Source organism: Muntiacus reevesi, chromosome 1, assembly GCF_963930625.1.
Source record: "Muntiacus reevesi chromosome 1, mMunRee1.1, whole genome shotgun sequence".
Taxonomy (NCBI): Eukaryota; Metazoa; Chordata; class Mammalia; order Artiodactyla; family Cervidae; genus Muntiacus; species Muntiacus reevesi.
Genome location: NC_089249.1, coordinates 90,626,031 through 90,651,757, shown reverse-complemented (window position 1 = coordinate 90,651,757; position 25,727 = coordinate 90,626,031). Strand labels below are relative to the sequence as shown.

General features: G+C 35.9%; 1 protein-coding gene and 1 non-coding gene across 3 annotated transcripts in view; one reads left to right on the top strand and one right to left on the bottom strand.

Moving 5' to 3' along the window:
• SYCP1 (synaptonemal complex protein 1) overlaps positions 1-25,727 on the top strand; it is a 135,665-nt gene that overhangs the window by 35,085 nt on the left and 74,853 nt on the right. For both annotated transcript variants that reach the window (XM_065927227.1, XM_065927220.1), the window contains exons 12-15: positions 5,767-5,861; positions 6,394-6,578; positions 7,801-7,868; positions 12,501-12,562. In XM_065927227.1, coding sequence (XP_065783299.1) covers positions 5,767-5,861; positions 6,394-6,578; positions 7,801-7,868; positions 12,501-12,562 — 410 coding nt within the window. The remainder of the gene's footprint in view (positions 1-5,766; positions 5,862-6,393; positions 6,579-7,800; positions 7,869-12,500; positions 12,563-25,727) is intronic.
• Positions 10,561-10,664, bottom strand: LOC136156784 (U6 spliceosomal RNA). The gene has a single exon (XR_010661260.1). It is a non-coding gene; the product is annotated as a U6 spliceosomal RNA (small nuclear RNA).

The following is a 25,727-nucleotide window of genomic DNA, read 5'->3' as shown; positions in this document are numbered from 1 at the left end:
GGCAAACCACTTCAGTATTCAGTATGCCTTGAGAAGTCCATTAACTATGACAAGGCAAAAAGATATGACACTGAAAGATTAACTCCCCAGGTTGGTTGCCGCCCAATATGCTACTGGAGAAGAGTAGAGAAGTAGCTCCAGAAAGAGTGAAGAGGCTGAACCAAAGTGAAAACAATGCCCAGTTGGATGTGACTGGTGATGGAAATAAAGTCCGATGCTGTAAAGAACAATATTATATAGGAACCTGGAATGGTAGGTCCATGAATCAAAGTAAATTGGAAGTGGTCAAACAGGAGATGACAAGAGTGGACATTAACATTTTAGGCATCAGTAAACTAAGATGGGCCAGATTGAGCAAATTTAATTTGGATGACCATTATATCTATCACTGTGTGCAAGAATCCCTTAGAAGAAATGGAGTAACTCTCATAGTCAACAGAAGAGTCTGAAATGCAGTATTGGGTGCAGTCTCAAAAATGACAGAGTGATCTCTGTTCGTTTCCAAGGCAAACCATTCACTGTCACAGTAATCCAAGTCTACGCCCCAGTCACTAATGCCAAAGAAGCAGAAGTTGAATGGTTCTATGATGACCTACAGTACCTTCTAGAACTAACACCAAACAGAAAACATATCCTTTTCATCATAGGGGACTGGAATGCACAAGCAAGAAGTCACGAGATACCTGAAGTAACAGGCAAGATTGGCCTTGAAGTACAGAATGAAACAGGGCAAAGGCTAACAGAGTTTTACCAAGAGAACAGACTGGTCATAGCAAACACCCTCTTCTGTGAACACAAGAGATGACTCTACACATGGACGTCACCAGATGCTCAATACCAAAGTCAGATTGATTATATTTACAGCCAAAGATGGAGAAACTCTATACAGTCAGCAAAAACAAGACCAGGAGCTGACTGTGGCTCAGATCATGAACTCCTTATTGAAAAATTCAGACTTAAATTGAAGATAAGTAAGGAAAACCACTAGGCCATTCAGGTATGACCTAAATCAAAATCCTTATGATTATACAGTGGAAGTGACAAACAGATTCAAGGGATTAGATCTGATAGAGTATCTGAAGAAATATGGACAGAGGTTCGTAATGTTGTACAGGAGGCAGTGATCAAGACCATCCCAAGAAAAACAATGCAAAACGGCTATCTGAGGAGGCCTTACAAATAGCTGAGGAAAGAAGAGAAGTGAAAGGCAAAGGAGAAAAAGAAAGATATACCCATTTGAATGCAGAGTCCCAGAGAACAGCAAGGAGAGATAAGAAAGCCTTTCTCAGTGATCTGTGCAAAGAAACAGAGGACAACAACAGAATGGGAGAGACTAGAGATCTCTTCAAGAAAATCAGAGATACCAAGGGAACATTTCATGCAAAGATGGGCATAATAAAGGACAGAAATGGTACAGACTTAACAGAAGCAGAAGATATTAAGAAGAGGTGGCAAGAATACAGAAGAACTATACAAAAAAGATCTTCATGACCCAGATAACCATGATGGTGTCATCACTCACCTAGAGCCAGACATCCTCGAATGCGAAGTCAACTGGGCCTTAGGAAGCATCACTACGAACAAAGCTAGTGGAGGTGATAGAATTCCAGTTGCGCTATTTCAAATCCTAAAAGATGATGCTGTGAAAGTGCTGCACTCAATGCCAGCAAATTTGGAAGTAGTGGCCACAGGACTGGAAAAGGTCAGGTTTCATTCCAATCCCAAAGAAAGGCAATGCCAAAGAATGTTCAAACTACCACACAATTGTACTCATCTCGCATGCTAGCAAAGTAATGCTCAAAGTTCTCCAAGCTAGGCTTCAACAGTACATGAATCAAGAATTTCCAGATGTTCAAGCTGGATTTAGAAAGGCAGAGAAGCCAGAGATCAAATTGCCAACATCCATTGGATCATAGAAAAAGCAATGAAATTCCAGAAAAACATCTACTTCATTGACTGTGCTAAAGCCTTTGACTGTTGTATCACAACAAACTGTGGAAAAATCTTAAAGAGATGGGAATACCAGACTACCTCACCTGCCTCCTGCGAAATCTGTATGCAGGTTCAGAAGCAACAGTTAGAACTGGATGTGGAACAATGGACTGGTTCCAAATTGGGAAAGGAGTACATCAAGGCTTATATTGTCATCCTGTTTATTCAACTTCTATGCCGAGTACATCCTGTGAAATGCTGGGCTGGATGAAGTGCAAGCTGTAATCAAGATTGCTGGGAGAAATATCAATAACCTCAGATATGCAGATGACACCACCCTTATGGTAGAAAGTGAAGAGGAACTAAAGAGCCTCTTGATGAACGTGAAAGAGGAGAGTGAAAAAGCTGGCTTAAAACTCAACATTCAAAAAACTAATATCATGACATCTAGTCTCATCGCTTCATGGCAGATAGATGGGCAATCAGTGGATACAGTGACTTTATTTTCTGGGGCTCCAAAATCACTGCAGATGGTGACTGTAGCCATGAAATTAAAAGATGCTTGCTCCTTGTAAGAAAGCTATGACCAGCCTAGAGAGCATATTAAAAAACAGAGCCTTGCTTTGCCCACAAAGGTCCATATAGTCAAAGCTATGGTTTTTCTAGTAGTTATGTATGGATGTGAGAGTTGGACCATAAGGAAAGCTGAATGCCAAAGAATTGATGCTTTTGAACTGTGGTGTTGGAGAAGACTCTTGAGAGTCCCTTGAACTGCAGGGAGATCAAACCAGTCAATCCTAAAGGAAATCAGTTGTGAATATACATTGGAAGGACTGATGCTGAAGCCTCATTATTTTGGCCACCTGATGTGAAGAACTGACTCATTAGGAGAGACCCAGATGCTGGGAAAGATTGAATGCAGGAGTAGAAGGGGATGACAGAGGATGAGATGGTTGGATGGAGTCACCAACTTGATGAACATGAGTTTGAGCAGGCTCCGGGTTTAGTAATGGACAGGGAAGTCTGGCGTGCTGCAGTCCACAGGGTCGTAAAGAGTCAGACACAACTGAGCGACTGAACTGAACTGAACTTATTGTACTAAGGTTTAATCCTTGAACTTACCTTATACAGTCTTTGAGATTTCATATTTTTTTCTCACTTCATCATAATTTCAGATCAAAATCCAGTTTTTCCAGGACTTATGAATTCCTTGAGGCAAAAGCAGTTTTTGTGCTTATGTTACTTCTCCAAGTTTCTATTTTGCCTTCACTTTGGGACCATTAATTTCATTATTTTTTCAGGAGTTTAATGATTTTAATGTTCTTAATATTTGATCCTGAATTTTTTATTCCCTTTCGGAGGTGTGTTTGTTTAAAATGACATACTTCACTATTACTCCAAAAGAATTTTTAGTTTCAATTTTATATGTCATTTCTATATAAGTTTTAGTTTTTGGATATCTTCCTTATTTCTTTTACCTTTTTTGTTTTTAATTAAAAAAAAATCTTTTGATTGTGCTGCATGGCATGTGAGATCTTCATTCTCTGATCTGGGATAAAGCCTGTGTCTCTTACATTGGAAGCATGGCGTCTTAACCACTGGGCAACCAACAAAATCAATACTTTTTTTTTTTAATCCAGTAATTACAGCCAGTAATCCTAACATCTGAAATCTTGCAATCAGGTCAAAGTTTGTCTTTTTTCTGCTGACTTTTCTTGTAGTAGTATTCTGTTTACTCTTGTGGTTTTTGATTGTGAAGGCCTATAATTTCATCTGTGGAAATTCTTTAAGGACTGAATTGGAGGTATACTTTTACAGAGAAAATTTCCATTTATAGCTTCCAGGATTTTGGGGGGAACTTCAAATTAAGTTTTGGCTTAGATATTTTTAGTATATTTAAGCAACATGTATTCTGTTCCCACACATTTCTAACTACTAGTTTATAATTATGATTTCTCAGAGGAGACAGTTATTAATAGACCATTATAAATAGTATTGTAATAGACAATCTTGAGTTATCATTTCCCTCTCTCCAGATATTCTTTTCCTAGAGTTGGAGCACTAACCCCTTTATATCTACACAGATTTTTAGATTGAAATTTTTTAAAATATAAGTCTGAAACATTATTCTGTTGTTTGACATCCTTTATTATTTTTCATGACTTGGGAAGCATTTATTTCTGAGCAAGTTGTATGAATCCTATTATGATTTTGTCATTATTTTTCCAATCATATCTAATATAGCAGATATTATTATTTCTCTCTTGTGCTTTGTTTCATGCTGTTGATATACATTTCTAGACTTCAGAATGTTTATCCTGTCTCTTCTGTTTTTTGACTTTGTATATGCCCTTTTGTATCTCTTGTGATTTTATTTCCTCCCTCAGTTCCCGTTACTCTTGTTACTTGTTACTGGCTCTCAAATGTTTTAATTCAGCTGTCACTTTCTGGAAGCCTTCCTTGGACTTTCCCTCTCCTATGTCTTGTCTCCCCTTAACTTCTAATACTTATTGGTCTTATTAGGCTTAAATACCACCTCTGTGTTTATTCCCAGAATTGCTCATGAGTACTCATTAGCACTTATTTTTTATTAAATAGTCCCAGTAGTTCCAGTTTCTGTATACACCATATCATCATCACCATCATCATAATAGTATTTAACATTTTACTATTTGCTAGACACTGTGATTAAATGTTTTAAGTTGCATTATCTTGTGTAATCCTAATAGGAACTCTTTGAAATATCATTAACTGTCATTTTCCTTGTGGGAAAAGTAGGGAGCAGTTGGTTAAGTATCATGCCCATGTGTAGGTGGCTTTTAAAAGGAAATAGAATAATTTGAACCCAGGGATGAGCATGTGTAGGTAGCTAGTAAAAGGAAATACAATAATTTGAACTCAGGGACGAGCATGAGCTTCTTACTGTTCATGTTTTTATGAGATTTAAAAGTGAATGCACACAGATAAAGCATAAAAAATAGCACTTGACACTTAGGATTTAGTAAATATTAGCTATCAAGTGGAGTTATTTGCTTTTTTAAATTGTATTTAAATAAGTAAATGCAATAATTTAGAAAAATATAAAATCAAAATAGTAAATGATAAAAATAAAATCATGAACAACTTCACCATTAGGAGATAAATTGCTTTTGAACTTTTTGTATGTTCTTTCCTTTCACATGCTCTATTTATATAACTGTTTTTATTAACTTGCCCTTTTTATTCTATATTTTATGGATGTCCAAATTAGTAATAAATAAACAACTACATCATCATTTACAGTGGTTACATGGTATATCATTGTATCACCATAGTTTAATCTGTCACCTTTTGACTATTAAGGTTGTTTCCTAATGCATGTGAGTGAGTGAGTGAGTCAGTGATAGTCACTCAGTCATGTCCAACTCTTTGTGACTCCATGGACTGTAGCCCACCAGGCTCCTCCGTCCATGCATTTCTTCAGGCAAGAATACTAGAGTGGTAGCCATTCCCTTTTCCACGGGATCTTCCCGACCCAGGGATCGAACTCGGATCTCCTGCATTGCAAGCAGATTCTTTACTGTCTGAGCCACCAGGGAAGTGCTTCCAGTGCTCAGCTATTACTAAAAAATGTAGCACTAAAACCCCTATATATTCACCTTTGAGTGCTTGGGCAATAACAATTTTGATGGTCAACAAAAATTGATGATGACCAATATCAGTGAATCTGTATTTGCATAATTTTCCCTCATTTTGGAGTATGTAATGGAGGAAAAAATAATTGTTACATATAATTTGTTTTCTTGGTATGTATTTTCTATTAAGAAAATATCTGTTTACAACTTTCTCTTTTAGAATTACAGAATGAAAACTTAAAAGAATCAAATGAGAAGCAGGATCATTTGACATCAGAACTAGAAAATATTAAAATGTCTTTGCAAAGAAGTGTGGTATGATTTAAAAACTGATTAATTTCTAATAACTCTTACACCATCAATCAGTCAACAAATATTTATTGATTGCTAGTACTATGTACAAGGCCTTGAAGCTTCAAATAGAGGAGATAGAATCTCTTAAGTGCTTATTGTTTAATAGAGACATTTGATAAAAACACATCAAAAGTATAACTAAAATGCAAGACTATGCTAGGTATCAACATGATTCAGGCAAAAATTCTACAATATTTCTAAGAATTGAAAGAACACTATGGACTGGACTGGTTAGGAAGACTCCATGGATAGGCTGGGACTATAGGTGGGCTTTGGAGCAATGATGAATTGAAATGAGTAGTGGGTGGGGCACTCCAGATTGGTCATTGTAGAGTAGAAGAGGTGAGAGGGTAAGGAGAGACCGGGATCAGAGGGGTGGCGGGGTGGGGGTAAGGGGTGAGAGGCAGCAAATTACAGAAAGCAGATTAATTCAGCTTTTTTTTTTTCTTAAGCTTTTGGTTCATAGCTTTTGTTTGTACTTTATTTCATTTAGAATGCTCAAATGACTTTAGAGGAAGATTTGCAGATAGCAACCAAAAATATATATCAACTCACTGGAGAAAAAGAAGCTCAAATGGAAGAATTTAATAAAGCTAAAGCTGCCCATTCATCTGTGGTTACTGAACTTAAAACTACTATCTGCAACTTGAAAGAATTATTGACAACAGAACAGCAAAGGTAAAGTAACTGCTTATTTAGCTGAATAAAAAACAATTTACTTATAATATTCAGTGCCATTTTCTATTCATTGTCAACTGACTTGTAATTCCTATAATACCTATAACCAAGTATCTTTTTGTATATAAAGTGGGAACACATTTAAAGAGTTTGTATTGGGTAGGTAGGTATCCTACTAAAAGAGAGAAGGTATTCTCTAGGATAGTTCCTGTGCATGCTTTTCATAGAGTTAAGCAACATAGATAAGCTCATAAGGACTGATGCAGTGATATGACATATTTAATTAAACTGTGGGTTATTTTATAAAAATAACTTCCTAGGTTGTTGATTTATCTTACTGGTCTGTAACTTTCATTCTGATATATAAATTTAGCAACTAGCTTGGTCCAGAGTAGGTAATCAAACATTTTAAATGAATCAATAAATATGGTTAGATATATATAAAATATTGATTTGTATTTTATTTAAATTGTTTTTCTAAAACTTGAGTTGAAAACCTCATCTGTTTTTCACTACTTTGTATTAAGGAAATGTTTATACAAAGTTGTGTTATGAGGCCTACATAGTTATCTTTGTCCCATTAGTATAAGAGTTTTAACTAAGTCTGGAGGGTGAAAGAACAAGCTTTTCTATGAAGTCTTGACCTGGGCCTAGCAGAGTTTCTTCTCTACTGCTTATGTATGGTGAGGGAAGAAAAGCTAGATTTTCTGGCCCATTTACTCTTGTGTATTCTTGATTGACCTATCCAGGTGATTTTCAGATTTTCAACTTTTAAGTGACCTTATATGTCATTTGTTTTATAGATGAGGAAATGGAAAACTAGAGGAGTTAAGTGAATTGTGTAATTCTCATATTTATATTGTCCCTAAGGCAGAATTCAGTATAATAGTAGTTATATATTCAATCTCTTTCAAAGTTCTACGATGTATTAATTTGATTATCATCAATAGCTAAGAGATAAATTATGATGATAAGCTGTGAGGTTTTACATAGATTTAATTAATATACAACTATGTATGTATATTAGTAGTATATTATTTTGACATGTTACAGTATCCAGCCAAAGTAGATTGTCAAGAAATGTGTAATAATATAATGAATGAATCTTTAATAAGCTATGTCATTGCTAAATTGCACCAGTTTTAATTACTAGATGAATTATGACTAAAAAGATATTTTACACTGATTTTACATTTTTTATTGAACTAATATGTTTTACAAGATTGGAAAAAAGTGAAGATGAATTGAAAGTACTTAGCATGAAACTTCAGAAGAAATCAAGTGAACTGGGTAAGTTTTAGAGAATAACATATGTACCTGATAATATTAGCCAATTTTAAAACCATCAACATTATTTCAGAATAAAATATAGTTTCTCCTCTATCATTTACCAATAGTGATTATTTGATGACTATTACTTTGATTTTTGAAAGAGAAATTTAAATCTTAAGAAAGACTTATTCAGGTTCATTATGCAGCTCATAAATATCAAGAATTGTAAGGAGCCTAAGAGATATTTTTGTAGTTTTTTTTCTTATTTTAGGATCCATGGATCTTAATAATTCTTAGTGGGAAATGTCTATTACATTTTAATTGAATTTTGAAGTTGCATTGAGTAGTCATGTTGGATTATGAACTGTTTACAGGAAACCATGCCCCTGTTTTATCACATGATATTGTTAATATTCAATTTTCATGGCCAAAAGTGAGAGATTTGTAGTTGTTTTGTGAATTTATGACCCTTTAATTAGCTAATTCTAAAAACCCTATATTTCATATTTACAAAGCTTCATATCTACAATTGCGGAGAATTGGAAACATATAAACATCTTTTTCCCCAGTTTGGGTGAAAACAATTATTTTTGTAAATTAAAATAAATCATGGATTGGCATCACTCATTATCAGAGAAATGCAAATCAAAACCTCAATGAGGTACCATTACACGCCAGTCAGGATGGCTGCTACCAAAAGTCTACAAGCAATAAATGCTGGGGAGGGTGTGGAGAAAAGGGAACCCTCTTACACTGTTGGTGGGAATGCAAACTAGTACAGCCACTATGGAAAACAGTGTGGAGATTTCTTAAAAAACTGGAAATAGAACTGCCATATGACCCAGCAACACCACTGCTGGGCATACACGCTGAGGAAACCAGATCTGAAAGAGACACGTGCACCCCAATGTTCATCACAGCACTGTTTATAATAGCCAGGACATGGAAACAACCTAGATGCCCATCAGCAGATGAATGGCTAAGGAAGCTGTGGTACATATACACCGTGGAATACTACTCAGCTGTTAAAAAGAATTCATTTGAATCAGTTCTAATGAGATGGATGAAACTGGAGCCCATTATACAGAGTGAAGTAAGCCAGAAAGATAAAGAACATTACAGCATACTAACACATATATATGGAATTTAGAAAGATGGTAATGATAATCCTATAAGCAAAACAGAAAAAGAGACACAGACGTACAGAACAGACTTTTGCACTCTGTGGGAGAAGGCGAGGGTGGGATATTTCGAGAGAACAGCATGTATATTATCTATAGGGAAACAGATCACCAGCCCAGCTGGGATGCATGAGACAAGTGCTCGGGCCTGGTGCACTGGGAAGACCCAGAGGAGAGGGAGGTGGGAGGGGGGATCGGGATGGGGAACACATATAACTCCATGGCTGATTCATGTCAATGTATGACAAAACCCACTGCAATGTTGTGAAGTAATTAGCCTCCAACTAATAAAAATAAATGAAAAAAAAAAATCATTGGCAGTTGTTTTTCTACAAATCTCTATAACTTTCTGTAATCTTTATTATTAACTTTGAATATATTTGATGCCTTTCTTTCATGGTTTTGCTTTTCTTCACTAATTGTTGATTCTTGATTACTCATCTAAGTGTTTGAGAATCCGTATTTACTCACGTGTTTGTTACAGTCTGATTCTTTTGACTATGGAAAGAGATGGGAGGTTCTGTAAGGAAGGGTGACTTTTGTATTAAATAACTTGTCTTTTGGTTATAGAGGGGGCTTCCTGGGTGGCTCAAATGGTAAAGAATCTGCCTGCAATGCAGGAGACCCGGGTTTGATCCCTGAGTTGGGAAGATCCTCTGCAGAAGGGAATGGCTACCAACTCCAGTATTCTTGCCTGGAGAATTCCGTGGACAGAGGAGCCTGGTGGGCTATAGTCCATGGGGTTGCAAAGAGTTGGACATGACTGAGTGACTAACACTTTGGTTATAGGGTATGCTTATGTTGCTTAGAGTTTACAAGCTATTGGGGTAGTGTCATGTCCCTTTGGCTGTAATTCCCAGAATGCTTGATTTAACCTGAGGTGTGGACTGTGTGGCTGGGCATGTGGATACTTGGTATAGTTGTTCACATAGCCTGATTGAATTAATATGGGCTCTCCCCCTACACTACCCAAGGATTCTTCAGCATTTGAGTTTGTTAATATTAGACTGCCTGGTTTTATTAATTTATATATATATTTTTTTCTTTGCACTTTTTATTTTGTATTGGAGTATAGCTGATTATTCCCCAACATATGTTGAATCTGCCTGGAATGCAGGCAATGCAATGCAGTTTTGAATCTACCTGCAATGCAGGAGACCCTGGTTCGATCCCTGGGTTTGGAAGGCCCCTTGGAGAAGGGCTAGGCTACCCACTCCAGTATTCTTAGACTTCCCTTGTGTCTCAGCTGGTAAAGAATCCTCTTACAATACAGGAGACCTGGGTTCGATCCCTGGGTTAGGAAGAGCCCCTGGAGAAGAGACAGGCTACCCACTCCAGTATTCTGGCCTAAAGAATTCCATGGACTGTATAGTCCATAGGGTCACAAAGAGCTGGACACGACTGAGCGACTTTCACATAGCTGATTAACAATACTGTGATAGTTTCAGGTGAATAGCGAAGGGTCTCAGCAACACATATACATGTATCCATTCTCCCCTAAATCCCCTCCCATTCAGGTTGCCACATAAAAAGATATGGAACGCTTCACAAATTTGCATATCATCCTTACTCAGTAGCCATGCTAACCTTTCCTATGTTCTAATTTTGGTATATGTGCTGCTGAAGTGAGCACTATATATATATAATTTATGGGATTGGAAGTGAGTGTGGACACATGCTCAGTCTGCTATCTTTAATCAATGATTGAGTTTTAAAAAATTAACCATTTTATCTAAAATGAATCTTTGTGGTTAAATAAGTTTTGCATGTGACAGGTTTTTCTTTTAGACTCTATATTGTCATTTTATATTTTGTTGATTTTTCTTAGAGACTTTGGGCAGTTATTACAAGTTCCATGTTTGTTTTTAATGTACAGAGTCTGGGTAATTTTCAGTCAATCTGTTATGTCTTCAGTAATAAATAACCCTTCAGAGTGAGAAAGGACAGTGTTTCAGGTATAACAAAATTTTGAGTGACAGCTAGATATCATTTGAGAACTTTATAGATTTTTTTTTTAAATGTAAGAAAGAAAAAACAGGAGGTTTGAACTTTTTAATTCATTACCTTAATGCTGAATTCATGGAAATATAGAGGGAAAAGCATTCTAAATTGTTATTATTTAGGGTGACATGAAGGAAGGGTGTTGGTAAAGAAAACAAGAGTAAGAGTTAAGGAAACAGAAAATGTTAAGAATGCCAGGTCTTGAAAATTGAAGGGGGAGACAAGTAGAGAGTGGCTAAGAGTGTCAAATGCTGAAAGCTCCACAATAATGAGGACTGAGAATTTCACCACAAAATGGGTGTTGATGATCTTTGAGATCATAATTTATTAATGAAGATGAGCTTTACTTTTGCATGGGATTAAGAAAGAACTATAGATAAATAATAACAATTAATGATAACAATAGATAACACCAGTTTTGCATGGGATTAAGAAAGAAATATAGATAAATAACAAATGGGAATTTGGCTACAAAATAAAACAAGAAATTCAACAGTAGTGTGAAAAAGACAGAAAGGTCAATCATACTTTTTTACTTTGTATTCAAATAGATATTTAGATAGGATATGGGGAAACTGGAGATTCTGCTAGAGTCAATATATAGCAACTGAAGTCTTAGAGGAGATGGAAATGTTGATATCCAGAACAGTGGTCAGAGTTAGCTTGAGAAAATTGAATTAATTCTCCTTTTAAATTTGAAGATTGAAAGGCCACATGTTTAGAAAATAGTGAGTTGAAGGTACAGGCACGTGCTGTGTGACTTCATTTTATATAGATCCATTGCTTATTTTGTTTAATGAATTTTGGGCTCATTTGGTTGTGGAATTAATTTTATAGAAATGGTACTACTAATATATGTCCATTATTATTTTGCATCTGATCCATTTGCACTTCCTCTATGCTTTACTGTGCTCTAACTGTATTATTTAATTAATTGATACATCAATTAATTAAATTAGTTAATTAATTAATGCTTTTGAACTGTGGTGTTGGAGAAGAATCTTGAGAGTTCCTTGGACTGCAGGGAGATCCAACCAGTCAATCCTAAAGGAAATTAGTCCTGAATATTCATTGGAAGGACTGATGCTGAAGCTGAAACTCCAATACTTTGGCTACCTGATGAGAAGAACTGACTTATTGGACAAGACCCTGATGCTAGGAAAGATTGAAGGAGGGAGGAGAAGGGGATGACAGAGGATGAGATGGTTGGATGGCATCACTGACTCAATGGACATGAGTTTGAGTAAGCTCCGGGAGTTGGTGATGCACAGGGAAGCCTGGCGTGTTGCAGTCCTTGGGATCGCAGAGTCAGACATGACTGAGCAACCAAACTGAACTGACTAAATTGTATTAATTCATCTCTTCTGGTTTTTCCTTTTCAAGTGCTATTCTTACTTCTTTTCTCTCCTTTCCTATTTTTTAAATCTACTTTTAACACATTTAAATTCTTTTGCTTTTTTTTTTTTAGAAGAGATGACCAAGCTTAAAAATAACAAAGAAGTAGAGCTTGAAGAATTGAAAAAAATCTTAGTAAGTATATAGGTTCTCTTATTTCTATATAGCAGTTATTTTTCAAAATAGTATTAAATCCAATGACTTAAACTCTCATAGAGTTTTATGGTAGCTTTTTCAGCTAAAATATTTTTAAAAATTATATTTGGTTTTAGCAAAGCCTCATTTCTGTCTCTATCAATTTATATAGTACATTTTGATAACTGTCTTGGTGAAAATGTTTATATTATTTAAGCATGTGTTGATAGTATATATATGTGAGATCAAATGTGTATATTTTATAATTGATTGTAAATTTGATGTGTCTTTGATACCTTTGAGACACAAAGCTGCAATTTTGAGAAAGATATATATGATATATATTCAGTACCTATGTTTAGTGTTCAGGTAGAATCATATTTATTTAATGAATATCTTAGGATAAGTCTTCATTGTGTTTTAATTGATTATAATGTGTAGATCATGGGTTGGTAAACTTTTTGTAAAGGACTAGATAGTAAATATTTTAGGCTTTGTGGCTATATAGAGAATGTTAATTTTCTCCTTCCTCTCCTTTTTTTCTTCTTTTATTTTTAACAATCTTATAAAAACGTAGGAAACATTCTTAATTCAAGGGCCTGCAAAAGAAGATTGTGGGCTGACTTTGTCTTGGAGGTTGTAGTTTGCCATCTTTGCTTATAGAAGACAATATTGTTTATGATTACATTAGATACATTACATTAGATATTTGATTTGGGGTTTAACTTGTCACATCTCTACCTGATTTTGCAACTCCTAATTCTTCCATCTCTTGGGAAGCACTGTTTCCAAATGCTTATCCTTTCTTCAGCAGATTGCTTTCATTATTCTTGCAAACAATATTTGCATTTCTTTCAAATTTGATAATATAAACTTATACTTCAAGTCTCAGCTTAAATATTAATTCTTTAGAAATATTTCTTGACATTCTTAACTAATTTAGGTCTCCATGTTGTTGTTTAGTGGCCAAGTCGTCCCCGACTCTTCGCAACCCCAAGGACTACAGCATACCGGGCTTCCCTGTCCCTCACCATCTCCTGGAGTTTGCCCAAGTTCATATCCATTGAATCAGTGATGCTGTCCAACCATCTCATCCTCTATATTCCTCATCTCTTTCTGTCTTCAATCTTTCCTAGCATCAGAGTCTTTTCCAATGAGTCAGCTCTTTGAATCAGGTGGCCAAAGTGTTGGAGCTTCAGCTTCACCATCAGTCCTTCCAATGAGCATTTCAATGAGTATAGCAGTCTGAATTTTTCCTTTTATAGCACTTACCACAAAAGAAATTTATTTTGGCATAATTATTTACAGCTTTATTTGCCCTTTAGAGTTTCATTTATGTAGTACAGTAGATGGTACATAGTAGGTGGTCAGCAGATAAAACAGTGGAATGCTCCAATAAGAGCTAAGCACCCATGTCTTGATTGCCCTGTAATCTCAGTACTTAGCCAGTGAATGACAATTTGTAAGCATTTTACAAATATTCATTGGATAAATTAACACTGTAGTATTGCTTTTACATTCCCACATAGACAAGGTTTGGTTTCGGGCTTTGTTCTATTTGAGCAGCAATAGACATAGTTAATAGGACTTCTCTGGTAGCTCAGCTGGTAAAGAATCTGCCTGCCACGCAGGAGACCCTATTTTGATTCCTGGGTTGGGAATATCCCCTGGAGAAGGGATAGGCCACCCACTCCAGTATTCTTGGGCTTCCCTTGTGACTCAGCTGGTAAAGAATCTGCCTGCAATGTGGGAGACCTGGGTTTGATCCCTGGGTTGGGAAGATCCCCTGGAAGAGGTCATGGCAACCCACTCCAGTATTCTTTCCTGGAGAATCCCCATGGACAGAGGAGCCTGGTGGGCTACAGTCCATGGAATTGTAAGGAGTTGGACATGACTGAGCTCCTAGTCTTGTTTTTGTTGACTGTATGGAGTTTCTCCATCTTTGGCTGCAAAGAATATAATCAGTCTGAATTTGGTGTTGACTGTCTGGTGATGTCCATGTGTAGAGTTATCTCTTGCATTGTTGGAAGAAGGTGTTTGCTATGACCAGTGCGTTCTCTTGGCAAAATTCTGTTAGCCTTTGCCCTGCTTCATTTTGTACTCCAAGGCCAAGCTTGCCTGTCACCCCAGGTATCTCTTGACTTCCTACTTTTGCATTCCAGCCCCCTGTGATGAAAAGGATATCTTTTTTGGGTGTCAGTTCTAGAAGGATTTGTAGGTCTTCATAGAACTGGTCAACTTCAGTTTCTTTGGCATCATTGGTTGGGGCATAGACTTGAATTACTGTGATGTTGAATGGTTTGCCTTGAAAACAAACAGATCATATTGTTATTTTTGAGATTGTACCCAAATACTGCATTTCAGACTCTTGTTGACTATAAGGTCTGCTTCATTTCTTCTAATGGATTGTTGCCCACAGTAGTAGATATAATGGTCCTCTGAATTAAATTCTCCCGTTCCTGTCTATTTTAGTTTACTGATTCCTAAGGTTTCGATGTTCACTCTTGACATCTCCTGCTTGATCACATCCAATTCACGTTGCTTCATGGGCCTAACATTCTAGGATAGGATGCAATACTGTTCTTTACCCTATTGGACTTTACTTTCATCACCAGACACATACACAGCTGAGTGTCATTTCCACTTTGGCCTAGCCACTTCATTTTTTCTGGAGCTATTAGTAATTGCCCTCTGCTCTAATCCAGTAGCACATTGGACACCTTCTGATCTGGGCGGGGAGGGGCTCATCTTCTGGTGTAGTATCTTTTTGTGTTTTCATACTGTCCATGGGGTTTTCTAGGCAAAATCTGGAGCTGGTTGACATTTCTCTTCTCAGGGGACGACTTTTTTGTCAGAACTCTTTACTGTGGCCCGTCTGTTTTGGGTCACCTTGCACAGCATGACTCATAGCTTCTTTGAGTTATGCAAGCCCCTTTGCCAAAACAAGGCTGTGATCATGAAATAATCACACTTAAATTCAAATAGTCATTCAAAGGTAGTAATACAATGGTGTCAAGGACAATAAAGGGTTAGTTCACATTGTAATTAGATTTGAACAATTTAGGGGCTTCCCAAGTGACTATCTGGTAAAGAATCTGCCAGTGCAGGAGGGCACAGGACATGTGGGTTCAATCTTGAGTCTGGAAGATCCCCTGGAGGAGGAAATGGCAACCTACTCCAGTATTCTTACTTGGAAAATCCCGTGGACAGATAAGCCTGATGGATTCACAAAGAGTTGGATACAACTGAGTGACTGAGCACAAACTATTTCGAGAATTTAGGAGAGGCTTTTTTGAAAAAGTAAGGATTGAATTGAAATCCAGAGAAGGACGAGAAGTATTTATCAGGTAGGAGAAATTTTATATACAAAGATCCTTTGATAGGAAGGAGTACGGTGAATACAACATGGAATGAAAGGAAGAATGTGGTGCAAAATGAGGCTCGAGAGGTGTAGGAGTCTAGTAATTCATGGCCTTTTAAATAATATCAGCAGAATTTTTATTCTAATTGTAATGAGAAGCTGTAAAGAATTTTAGCAGAGAATGGCTCGGTCAGATTTGCATTTTGAAAGGCTCATTTGGTTTGCAGTACAGAGAACAGAATATATTAAGATAGAACAGTTAAAAATAGTCGTAGGATTCAGAGAAGAGAACTTAGGCTGGGAGATCGTGGTGGTAGTGAGGAATAAATGGATGGTTTTGAGAGATATTTAAGATTTAAACACTTCGGATTGATGTAGAGTTATAATACCATTTGTTGAAAAGACTCTTCTTTTTCTTCATGTATGTATTTACTGTTTATTTTTGTCATACCAGGCGGCTTGCGGGATCTTATTTTCTCAACCAGGGATTGAACCCACGCTCTTGGCAGTTCGAGTGCTAACCACTAGACTTCCAGGGAATTCCCAAGACACTCCTGTTTGTGTTGAGTTACTTTTACATGTTTATTTAAAAAATTGATTATATATGTACTGGTCTATTCTGGGGCTAGTTCTGTTTCATTGATTTTTGTTGTTTAGCCATTCACCAGTGTTTGACTTACTGTAGCTTTTTATAGTGAGTCTTAGATTTGGGTAATGTGATTCCTCCAGCTTTATTATTCTTTTGAATATAATTTTTTTGGATGTAGTCTGATTACGTTGAAACCGTTACTCTAAAGTCTGTTCTTGGAGCAAGTGCACACACACGTGCATAAGCTCACACATGATTCTTACTAACTTAACGCTCACGCACCTTATCCCGCTGAATGAATCCCTTTTCTCTTGCCTTCTATCATTTTCCTTCTTTCACTTCCCTTCCTCCTCATCACCCTTCCATCAGACACTGCCTCAGCCTAGCTATTGCCATCCGTTTCACCTGAATCCCATCCTGATTTCTCTTTTTCCCCAAGGCAGACTTCTTGGTTGTAGGGGTAAGGGGGAAATGACTCTGAGATTACCCTGTGTATATAAATTTTATTTAAAAAATCTAATTGTACTTTATTTTTATTCCAGTTTTCTTGAGATTTGTCACACAGCAATATATAAATTTAAGGGGTACAAAATAATGATTTGACTTACATACATCACAATACATTTATATCCATCATCTCAGACAAATATAGATTAAAAAGATAGAAAAAACATTTTCCTTGTGATGAAAACTCTTAAGATTTATTCTCTTAACAGCTCTCATATATAACATATAGCAGTTTTAATTATATTGTACATTACATCCCTAGTACTATTTATTTTATAACTGAAAGTTTGTACCTTTTGACAGCTTCATCCAACCTATCATCCCCTCTTGTTTCCCCCACTTCCATAACTATAAATCTGATCTCTTTTTTTAAGAGTTTATTTTTGAAGTATAAGTGACCTAAAACACTGTGTTAGTTCCTGTCACACACCAGTGATTTTATATTTATAAACATTTCAAAATGATCACTGTGATAAGTCTAGTTACAACATGTCACCACACAAAGATATTACATGGGTATTGACCATATTATCTTCCCATGTTGTGCTAGTGGTAAAGAACCTGCCTGCCAGTGTAGGAGACATAAGAGATGCAGATTTGATCCCTGGGTTAGGAGGATCCACTGGAGGAGGGAATCCAGTATTCTTGCCTGGAGAATCCCATGAACAGAGGAGCCTGGTGGGCTACAGTCCATAGCATTGCAAAGAGTCAGACACAACTGAAGCTACTTAGCATATATTCTTCACATTGTACATTTCATACCTGTGACTCATTTATTTGCAACTGAAAGTTTATACTTCTTAGTCTCCCTTGCCTGTCTTCTTTCCAACCCTTAAATCTTTAATCCATTTGAATTTATTTTTGTACATGATGTGAGTGAGTAATCCAGTTTGATTCTTTTGCATGTAGCTGTTCAGTGTACCCCATACCATTTATGAAAGAAGCTGTCTTCTCTCCATTGTATTTCTTGCCTCTTTTGTTGTACATTAATTATGTTATAGTATGGTGGAAAGTGCCATTGGTATTTTGGTAGGAATGCAATGAATCTGTAGATTGCCTTGAGTAGTATGGTCATTTTAACATTAATTTTTTTCCCTTTATTTTTATTAGTTGAAGGCTAATTACTTTACAGTATTGTAGTGGTTTTTGCCATACATTGACATGAAACAGCCATGGATTTATATGTGTTCCCCATCCTGAACCCCCCTCCTACCTCCCTCCACATCCCATCCCTCTGTGTCTTCCCAGTGCACCAGCCCCGAGCACTTATCTCATGCATCCAACCTGGACTGGCAATCTGTTTCACACTTGATAATATACATGTTTCAATGCTATTCTCTCAGATAATCCCACCCTTGCCTTCTCCCATAGAGTTCAAAAGTCTGTTCTATACATCTGTGTCTCTTTTTCTGTCTTGCATATAGGGTTATTGTTACCATCTTTCTAAATTCCATATATATGCCTTAGTATACTGTATTGGTGTTTATCTTTCTGGCTTACTTCACTCTGTATAATAGGCTCCAGTTTCATCCATCTCATTAGAACTGATTCAAATGTATTCTTTTTAATGGCTGAGTAATATTCCACTGTTCATTTTAACATTAATTTTTGCATCCATGAACATAGTGTATCTTTTTATCTTTTTTTTTGGTTGGTTTCAATTTCTTTCATTAGTGACTTATAGTTTTTCTTTTTTTTAATTTTTTTAAAAATTTTTTATTTTTCAGTGGGTTTTGTCATACATTGATATGAATCAGCCATAGAGTTACACGTATTCCCCATCCCGGTCCCCCCTCCCACCTCCCTCTCCACCCGATTCCTCTGGGTCTTCCCAGCCCACCAGGCCCGAGCACTTGACTCATGCATCCCACCTGGGCTGGTGGTCTGTTGCACCACAGATAATATACATGCTGTTCTTTCGAAACATCCCACCCTCACCTTCTCCCACAGAGTTCAAAAGTCTGTTCTGTACTTCTGTGTCTCTTTTTCTGTTTTGCATATAGGGTTATCGTTACCATCTTTCTAAACTCCATATATATGCCTTAGTATACTGTATTGGTGTTTATCTTTCTGGCTTACTTCACTCTGTATAATAGGCTCCAGTTTCATCCATCTCATTAGAACTGATTCAAATGTATTCTTTTTAATGGCTGAGTAATATTCCATCGTTCATTTTAACATTAATTTTTGCATCCATGAACATAGTGTATCTTTTTATCTTTTTTTTTGGTTGGTTTCAATTTCTTTCATTAGTGACTTATAGTTTTTCAAGTACAGATTTTTTTCTTCTTACAGTTTCTCCTAGGTATTTTATTCTCTTTGATGTGACTGTAAATGGGGTTGTTTTCTTATTTTTTCCTTCTGATAGTTTGTTGTTAGTCCATAAAAATGTAACAGATTTCTGTGTATTAATTTTGTACCTCCAACTTTACTAAAATCTTTGAGTTCTAGTAAGTTTTTGGCGGTTTTTTTTAGGATTTCCTGTTTATAGTATCATGTTATCTGCAGTGACAATTTTATTTCTTCCTTTGTAATTTGGATTCCTTTTATTCCTTCTTCTTTTATGATAGATGTGGCTAGGATTTTCAATTCTATGTTAGATAGAAGTGGTGATAGTGGGCATCCTTGTCTTATTGCTGGTCTCAAAATCAATACTTTTAGCTTTTGACCATTGAGCATGATGTTAGCTGTGGGCTTGTTATATATGGTCTGTTATGCTGAGGTATGTTCCCTCTATACTCACTTTCTGGAGAATTTTTAGCACAAATGGATATTGAATTTTATCAAAAACTTTTTCTGCATCTATTGAGATGATCATATGATTCTTATTCTTCAACTGGTTAATGTGGCATATCACATTGATTTGCAGATATTGAGCCATCCTTGTATCTCTGGGATAAATCCCACTTGATCATGGTGTGTGATCCTTTTAATGTATTATCGAACTTTGCTTTTGTTCAGTTGCTCAGTTGTGTCCGACTCTTTGTGTCCCTATGGACTGTAGAATGCCAGGCTTCCCTGTCCTTCACCATCTCCTGGATCTTGTTCAAACTCATGTCCGTTGAGTCAATGATACCATTCAACCATCTCATCCTCTGTCATTCCCTTCTCCTCCTGCCTTCAGTCTTTCCCAACATTAGGGTCTTTTCTAAGGACTCGGCTCTTCCCTTCAGGTGGCCAAAGTATTGGAGCTTCAGCTTCAGCATCAGTCCTTCCAATGAGTATTCAGGATTGATTTCCTTTAGGATTGACTGTTTTGATCTCCTTGCAGTCCAAGGGACTCTCAAGAGTCTTCTCCAACACCACTGTTCAAAAACATCAATTCTTTGGTGCTCAGCCTTCTTTGTGGTCCAGCTCTCACATCCATATGTGACTACTGGAAAAACCATAGCTTTAACTACATAGATTTGGTTTGATAATATTTGCTGAGGATTTTTGTATCTAATTTCATCAATGATATTGGCGTTTAATCTTCTGTTTTTATGACATCTTTGTCTGGTTTTGCAAATAGGGTAATACTGGCCTGGCAGAATTAGTTTGGAAGCGTTCCTCTCTCTGCAGTTTTTTGGACTTGTTTGAGAAGGGCAGGTTTAATTTCCCTTTAAATGTTTGGTAGAATTCGTTTATGAAGCCATCTAGTCCTAGACTTTTGTTTGTTGGAAAATTTTAAAATTAATAATTCAATTTCATTACTGGTAATTTGTTGGTTTATATTTTCTATGTCTACCTGGTTCATGTTTAGAAAATTGTGCATTTTTAAGGAATTTGTCATTTTCTTCTAGGATATCCATTTAATTGGCATTTAATTATTCATAGTAATCTTTCATGATCTTTTGTATTTCTGTGGTATTGGTTGTATTTCTTTTTTGTTTCTGATTTTGTTTATTTGGGCCCTCTTTTTCTCTTGATGAACCTCCTAAAGTTTATCAGTTTAATCTTATCTTTTCACATAACCAGCTCGTGGTTTTGTTGATCTTTTCTATTGTTGTTTTAGTCTCTCTTTAAAAATTTAGTTCTTGATTTTTTATGATTTTCTTTCTTTTAGTGACTTTTCTGCTTCCTTTGAGTGTCGGTTAGGTTATTTGAGATTTTTTTGTTGTTTCCTGAGTGGTAGACTTGTATCACAATAAACCTCCATCTTAGAACTGAGTTTGCTGCATCTCTTTGATTTTGGATTGTTGTTTTTTCATTTTTATTTGTTACCATGTATTTTCTATTTTCTTCAGTGATCCATTAGTTGTTTGGTAGCTTATTGTTTAGTCTCCACATGTTTGAGGATTTTTTTCCCTTGTAATTTTTTTCTTTGTAGTTGATTTCTGGACTCATAGTGTGGTCAGAAAAGATGCTTGATATGAATTGAATTTTCTTAAATTTACTGATATTTTTGTGGCCTGGCATGTGGTCTGTCTTGAAAAATGTTCCATATATACTTTAAAAGAAAGTATATTCTACTGATTTTGGATGGGATGTTCTTTATAAATATGTTAAGTTCATTTGGTCAAATGTGTCATTTAAGGCCATTGGTTTTCTGTCTGGATAATCTGTCTATTGATGTAAATTGGGTGTTAATGTTCCATGTTATTGTGTTACTGTCAACTGCCCCCTCTATGTCTATGAATTTGCACTATGTATTTAGATACTTCTATGTTGGGTGCATATATATTTGTAATTATTACATCATCTTTTTGATTAATCCCTTGGTTATCATGTAATGTCCTTTGTCTTTTGTAAGAGTCTTTGATATAAGTGTTGTTACCCTGGCTTATTTTGATTTAAATTTGCATGGAATACTTTTTTCCATCCCCTCACTTTTAGTCTGTGTCTTTAGAGCTGAGGTGAGTCTCTTATATCTTATAGGAGCTCTGTGTGTGTGTGTGTGTGTTTGTGTGTATATATATATATATGTGTATATATATATATATAAAATATGTGTGTGTATATATATCTTTTTTTATGTTCACTCAGATACTCTTTGTCTTTTGTTGTGAGAATTTAGTTCCTTAGTCCATTTCACTTAAAGTGATTATTATTAGGTATGTTCTTATTGACATTAAAAAAATTTTTTTGTTTGTTTTTTACAAAGTTAAACAGGTTTATTTTTGTAAAACCTATCAGAGCTTTCTTTTTTGTTGTTGTTGAAGTATAGTTGATTTTACAAATTGTGCTACTTTGAGGTGTACAGCAAAGTGATTTAGGTTTTTTCAGATTATATTCCATTGTAGGTTATTATAAGATATTGAATATAATTCCATGTGCTATACAGTATATCCTGTTGATTATTTGTTTTATTTGTAGTAGCTTGTATTTGTTAACCTTTTACCCCTAATTTGTCTCTCCTGCTTCCTTCTCCCCTATGGTAACCATAAGTTTGCTTTCTATGTTTATATGTTTCTGTCTTGTATATACATTCGTTTGTATTATTTTTTAGATGCCACATATAAGTCATATGATATTTGTAGTTCTCTCTCTGACTTTTTTACTAAGGTCCATTCATATTGCTGCAGATGGCAGTATTTCATTCTCTTTTATGGCTGAGTAGTGTGTATGTGTGTAGACATCTCTTAATCCAACCATCTATTGATGGGCACTTGGGTTGCTTCTGAGTTTCCTTATCTTGGCTGATATAAATAGGGTGGCTGTAAACATTGGAGTTCCTATATCATTTTGAGTTTGTGTTTTAGTTTTTTTGGATATGTGTCTGGAGTGGAATTGCTTCAACATTTGGTAACTTATAGTTTTTAAAGGAACCTCCATACTGTATTCCATAGTGGCTGCATCAATTTATTCCTACCAACAGTGTACCAGGGTTCTCTTTTCTCCACATCCTTTCCAACATTTGTTATTTGTGGACTTTGATGATAGCTATTCTCATAGTTGTGAGGTAATATTTAGTTGTGTTTTTGATTTGCATTTCCCTACCAATTAGATATATTGAATATTTTTTCATGTGCCTGTTAGCCATTTGGATGTCTTCTTTGGAAAAATGATTATACAGGTCTTCTGTCCATTTTTTGATTTGACTGGTACTTTTAATATTGAGTTCTATGAGCTGTTTGTATCTTTTGAATGTTAACTTCTTGTCAGTCTATCATTTGCAAATATTTTCTTCTATTTTGTAGGTTGTCTTTTTGTTTACTAGATGGTTTCTTTTCCTGTGCAAAAGCTTTTACGTTTACTTGGATTTCATCTATTTATTTTTGCTTTTTTTGCCTTAGGGGCTGATCCAAGAAAATATTGCTTATTATTTATGTCAAAAAGTATCCTGCCTATGTTTTCCTCTAGGAATTTTATGGTTTCTAGTCTTACATTTAGGTTTTAATCCATTTTGCATTATTTTTATATATGGTGTTAGAGAATGTTTCTAACTTCATTATTTCACATGTAGTTGTCCAGTTTTCCCAGCACCAAAGAGACTGCCTTTTCTCTATCGTACATTCTTGACCCCTTTATTATAGATTAATTGACAATAGGTGTGTGGATTTATTTCTGAGCTCCCTGTTTTGTTTCATTCATCTGTGTGTCTAGTTTTGTGCCAGTACCATACTGTTTTGATTACTTAGCTTTGTAATATCATCTGAACTCATTGAGGATTGTACCTCCAGCTTTGTTCTTTCCCCCGCTCTGCCCAGGATTGCTTGGCAACTCATGGTCTTTTGTGGCTCTCTATATATTCTAGGATTACTTGTTCTAGTTCTGTAAAAAATGTAATGGGTATTTTGATAGGCATTGTATTAAATCTGTAGATTGCATTGGATGGTATGGTCATAATAATAATAATACTTTCAATCTAAAAAGCTTTTCTTTTTTTAAAGTATTTTAAATTGGAGGATAATTGCTTTATAATTTTGTGTTGGTCTCTGTCATACAACAGTGTGAATCAGCCATAAATATACATATATCCCCTCCCTCTTAAATCTCCCTCCTGCCCTTCCCGTTCCACCTCCCTGAAGTGAAGTGAAGTTGCTCAGTTGTGTCCGACTCTCTGCGACCCTGGGAACTGTAGCCCGCCAGACTCTTCTGTCCATGGGATTCTCCAGGCAAGAATACTGGAGTGGGTTGCCATTTCCTTCTCCAACCTCTCTATGTTGTCAAAAATCACTGGGCTGAGCTCCCTGTATTATACAGCAACTTCCTACTAGCTACCTGTTTTACACACAGTCATGTATATATTTCAGTGTTACTCTCTCAATTTGTCCCATGGTCTCCTTCTTCTGATGTGTCCACAAGTTCATTCTCTGTGTCTATGTCTCTGTTGCTGCCCTACAAATAGGTTCATCAGTACCATTTTCTAGATTCCATATATATGTGTTAATATTTATTTTTCTCTTTCTGACTTACTTCACTCTGTATAAAGGCTGTAGATTCATCCGTCTCAGTTCAACTGAATGAAATTCATTCCTTTTTATGACTGAGTAATATTCTATTGTATATATACCACAATTTCTTTATACTTCTGTCAATGGACATCTAGGTTGCTTCCATGTCCTGGCTATTGTAAATAGTGCTGCAATGAACATGGGGGTACATGTGTCTTTCTGAATTATGATTATATGAGAATATCTGCCCAGTAGTGGGATTGCTGGGTCATGTGGTATTAATAGTTATATTCCTAGGTTTTTGTTTTTTTTTTTGTTTTTTTTTTTTTTTATTCCTAGGTTTTTAAGGAATCTTCATACTGTTCTTCATAGTGGCTATATCAATTTACATTTCCACCAACACTGTAAAAGTGTTCCCTTTTCTCCACATCCTCTGTAGCATTTATTGTTTTTAGAATTTGATGATGATGACCATTCTGACTGCTGTGTGGTGACACCTCATTGTGGTTTTGATTTGCTTTTCTCTAACAATGACCAGTATTGAATATCTTTTCATGTGTTTATTGGACATCTGAATATCTTCTTTGGAGAAATGAATGTTTAAGTTTTCCGCCCATTTTTTTCCTCATTGGGTTGTATGTTTTTCTGATATTGAGCTTCCTGAGCTGCTTGTATATTTTAAATATTAGTGTTTTGTCAGTTCTTTCATTTGCAACTATTCTCTCCCATTGTGAGGGCCATCTTTTCAGCTTGTTTATACTTTCCTTTGTGGTGAAAAAGCTTTAAAATTTAATTAGGTCACATTTATTTGTCTTTATTTCCATTACTCTAGGAGGTTGGTCAGAGAGGATCTTGCTGCAACTTATGTCAAAGAATGTTCTGCCTATATTTTTTGCTAAGAATTTTCTAGTTTCAGGCCTTACATTTAGGTCTTTAATCCATTTTGAGTTTATTTTTGTGTTTGGTGTTAGGAAGTGTTCTAATTTCATTCTTTTACACATATCTGTCCATTTTTCTTAGCACCACTTATTAAAGAGGCTGTTTTATCTCCATTGTATTTTATTGCCTCCCCATTGCCAAAGATAAGGTGTCCATTGGTGCATGGGTTTACCTCTGGGTTTTCTATCTTGTTCCATTGATTTTTGTTTTAGTGCCACTACCGTGCTGTTTTGATGATTGTAGTTTTGTAGTATAGTCTGATGTCAGGAAGGATTATTCCTCCAGCTCCATTCTTCTTTCTCAAGACTGCTTTGGCTATTTGGGTTCCCTGGTGGCTCAGATGGTAAAGAATTGGCCTGTAATGCAGGAGACCTGGGTTCGATCCCTGGATTGGGAAGATCTCCTGGAGAAGGAGATGACAACACACTCCATTATTCTTGCTTGAAGATTTCC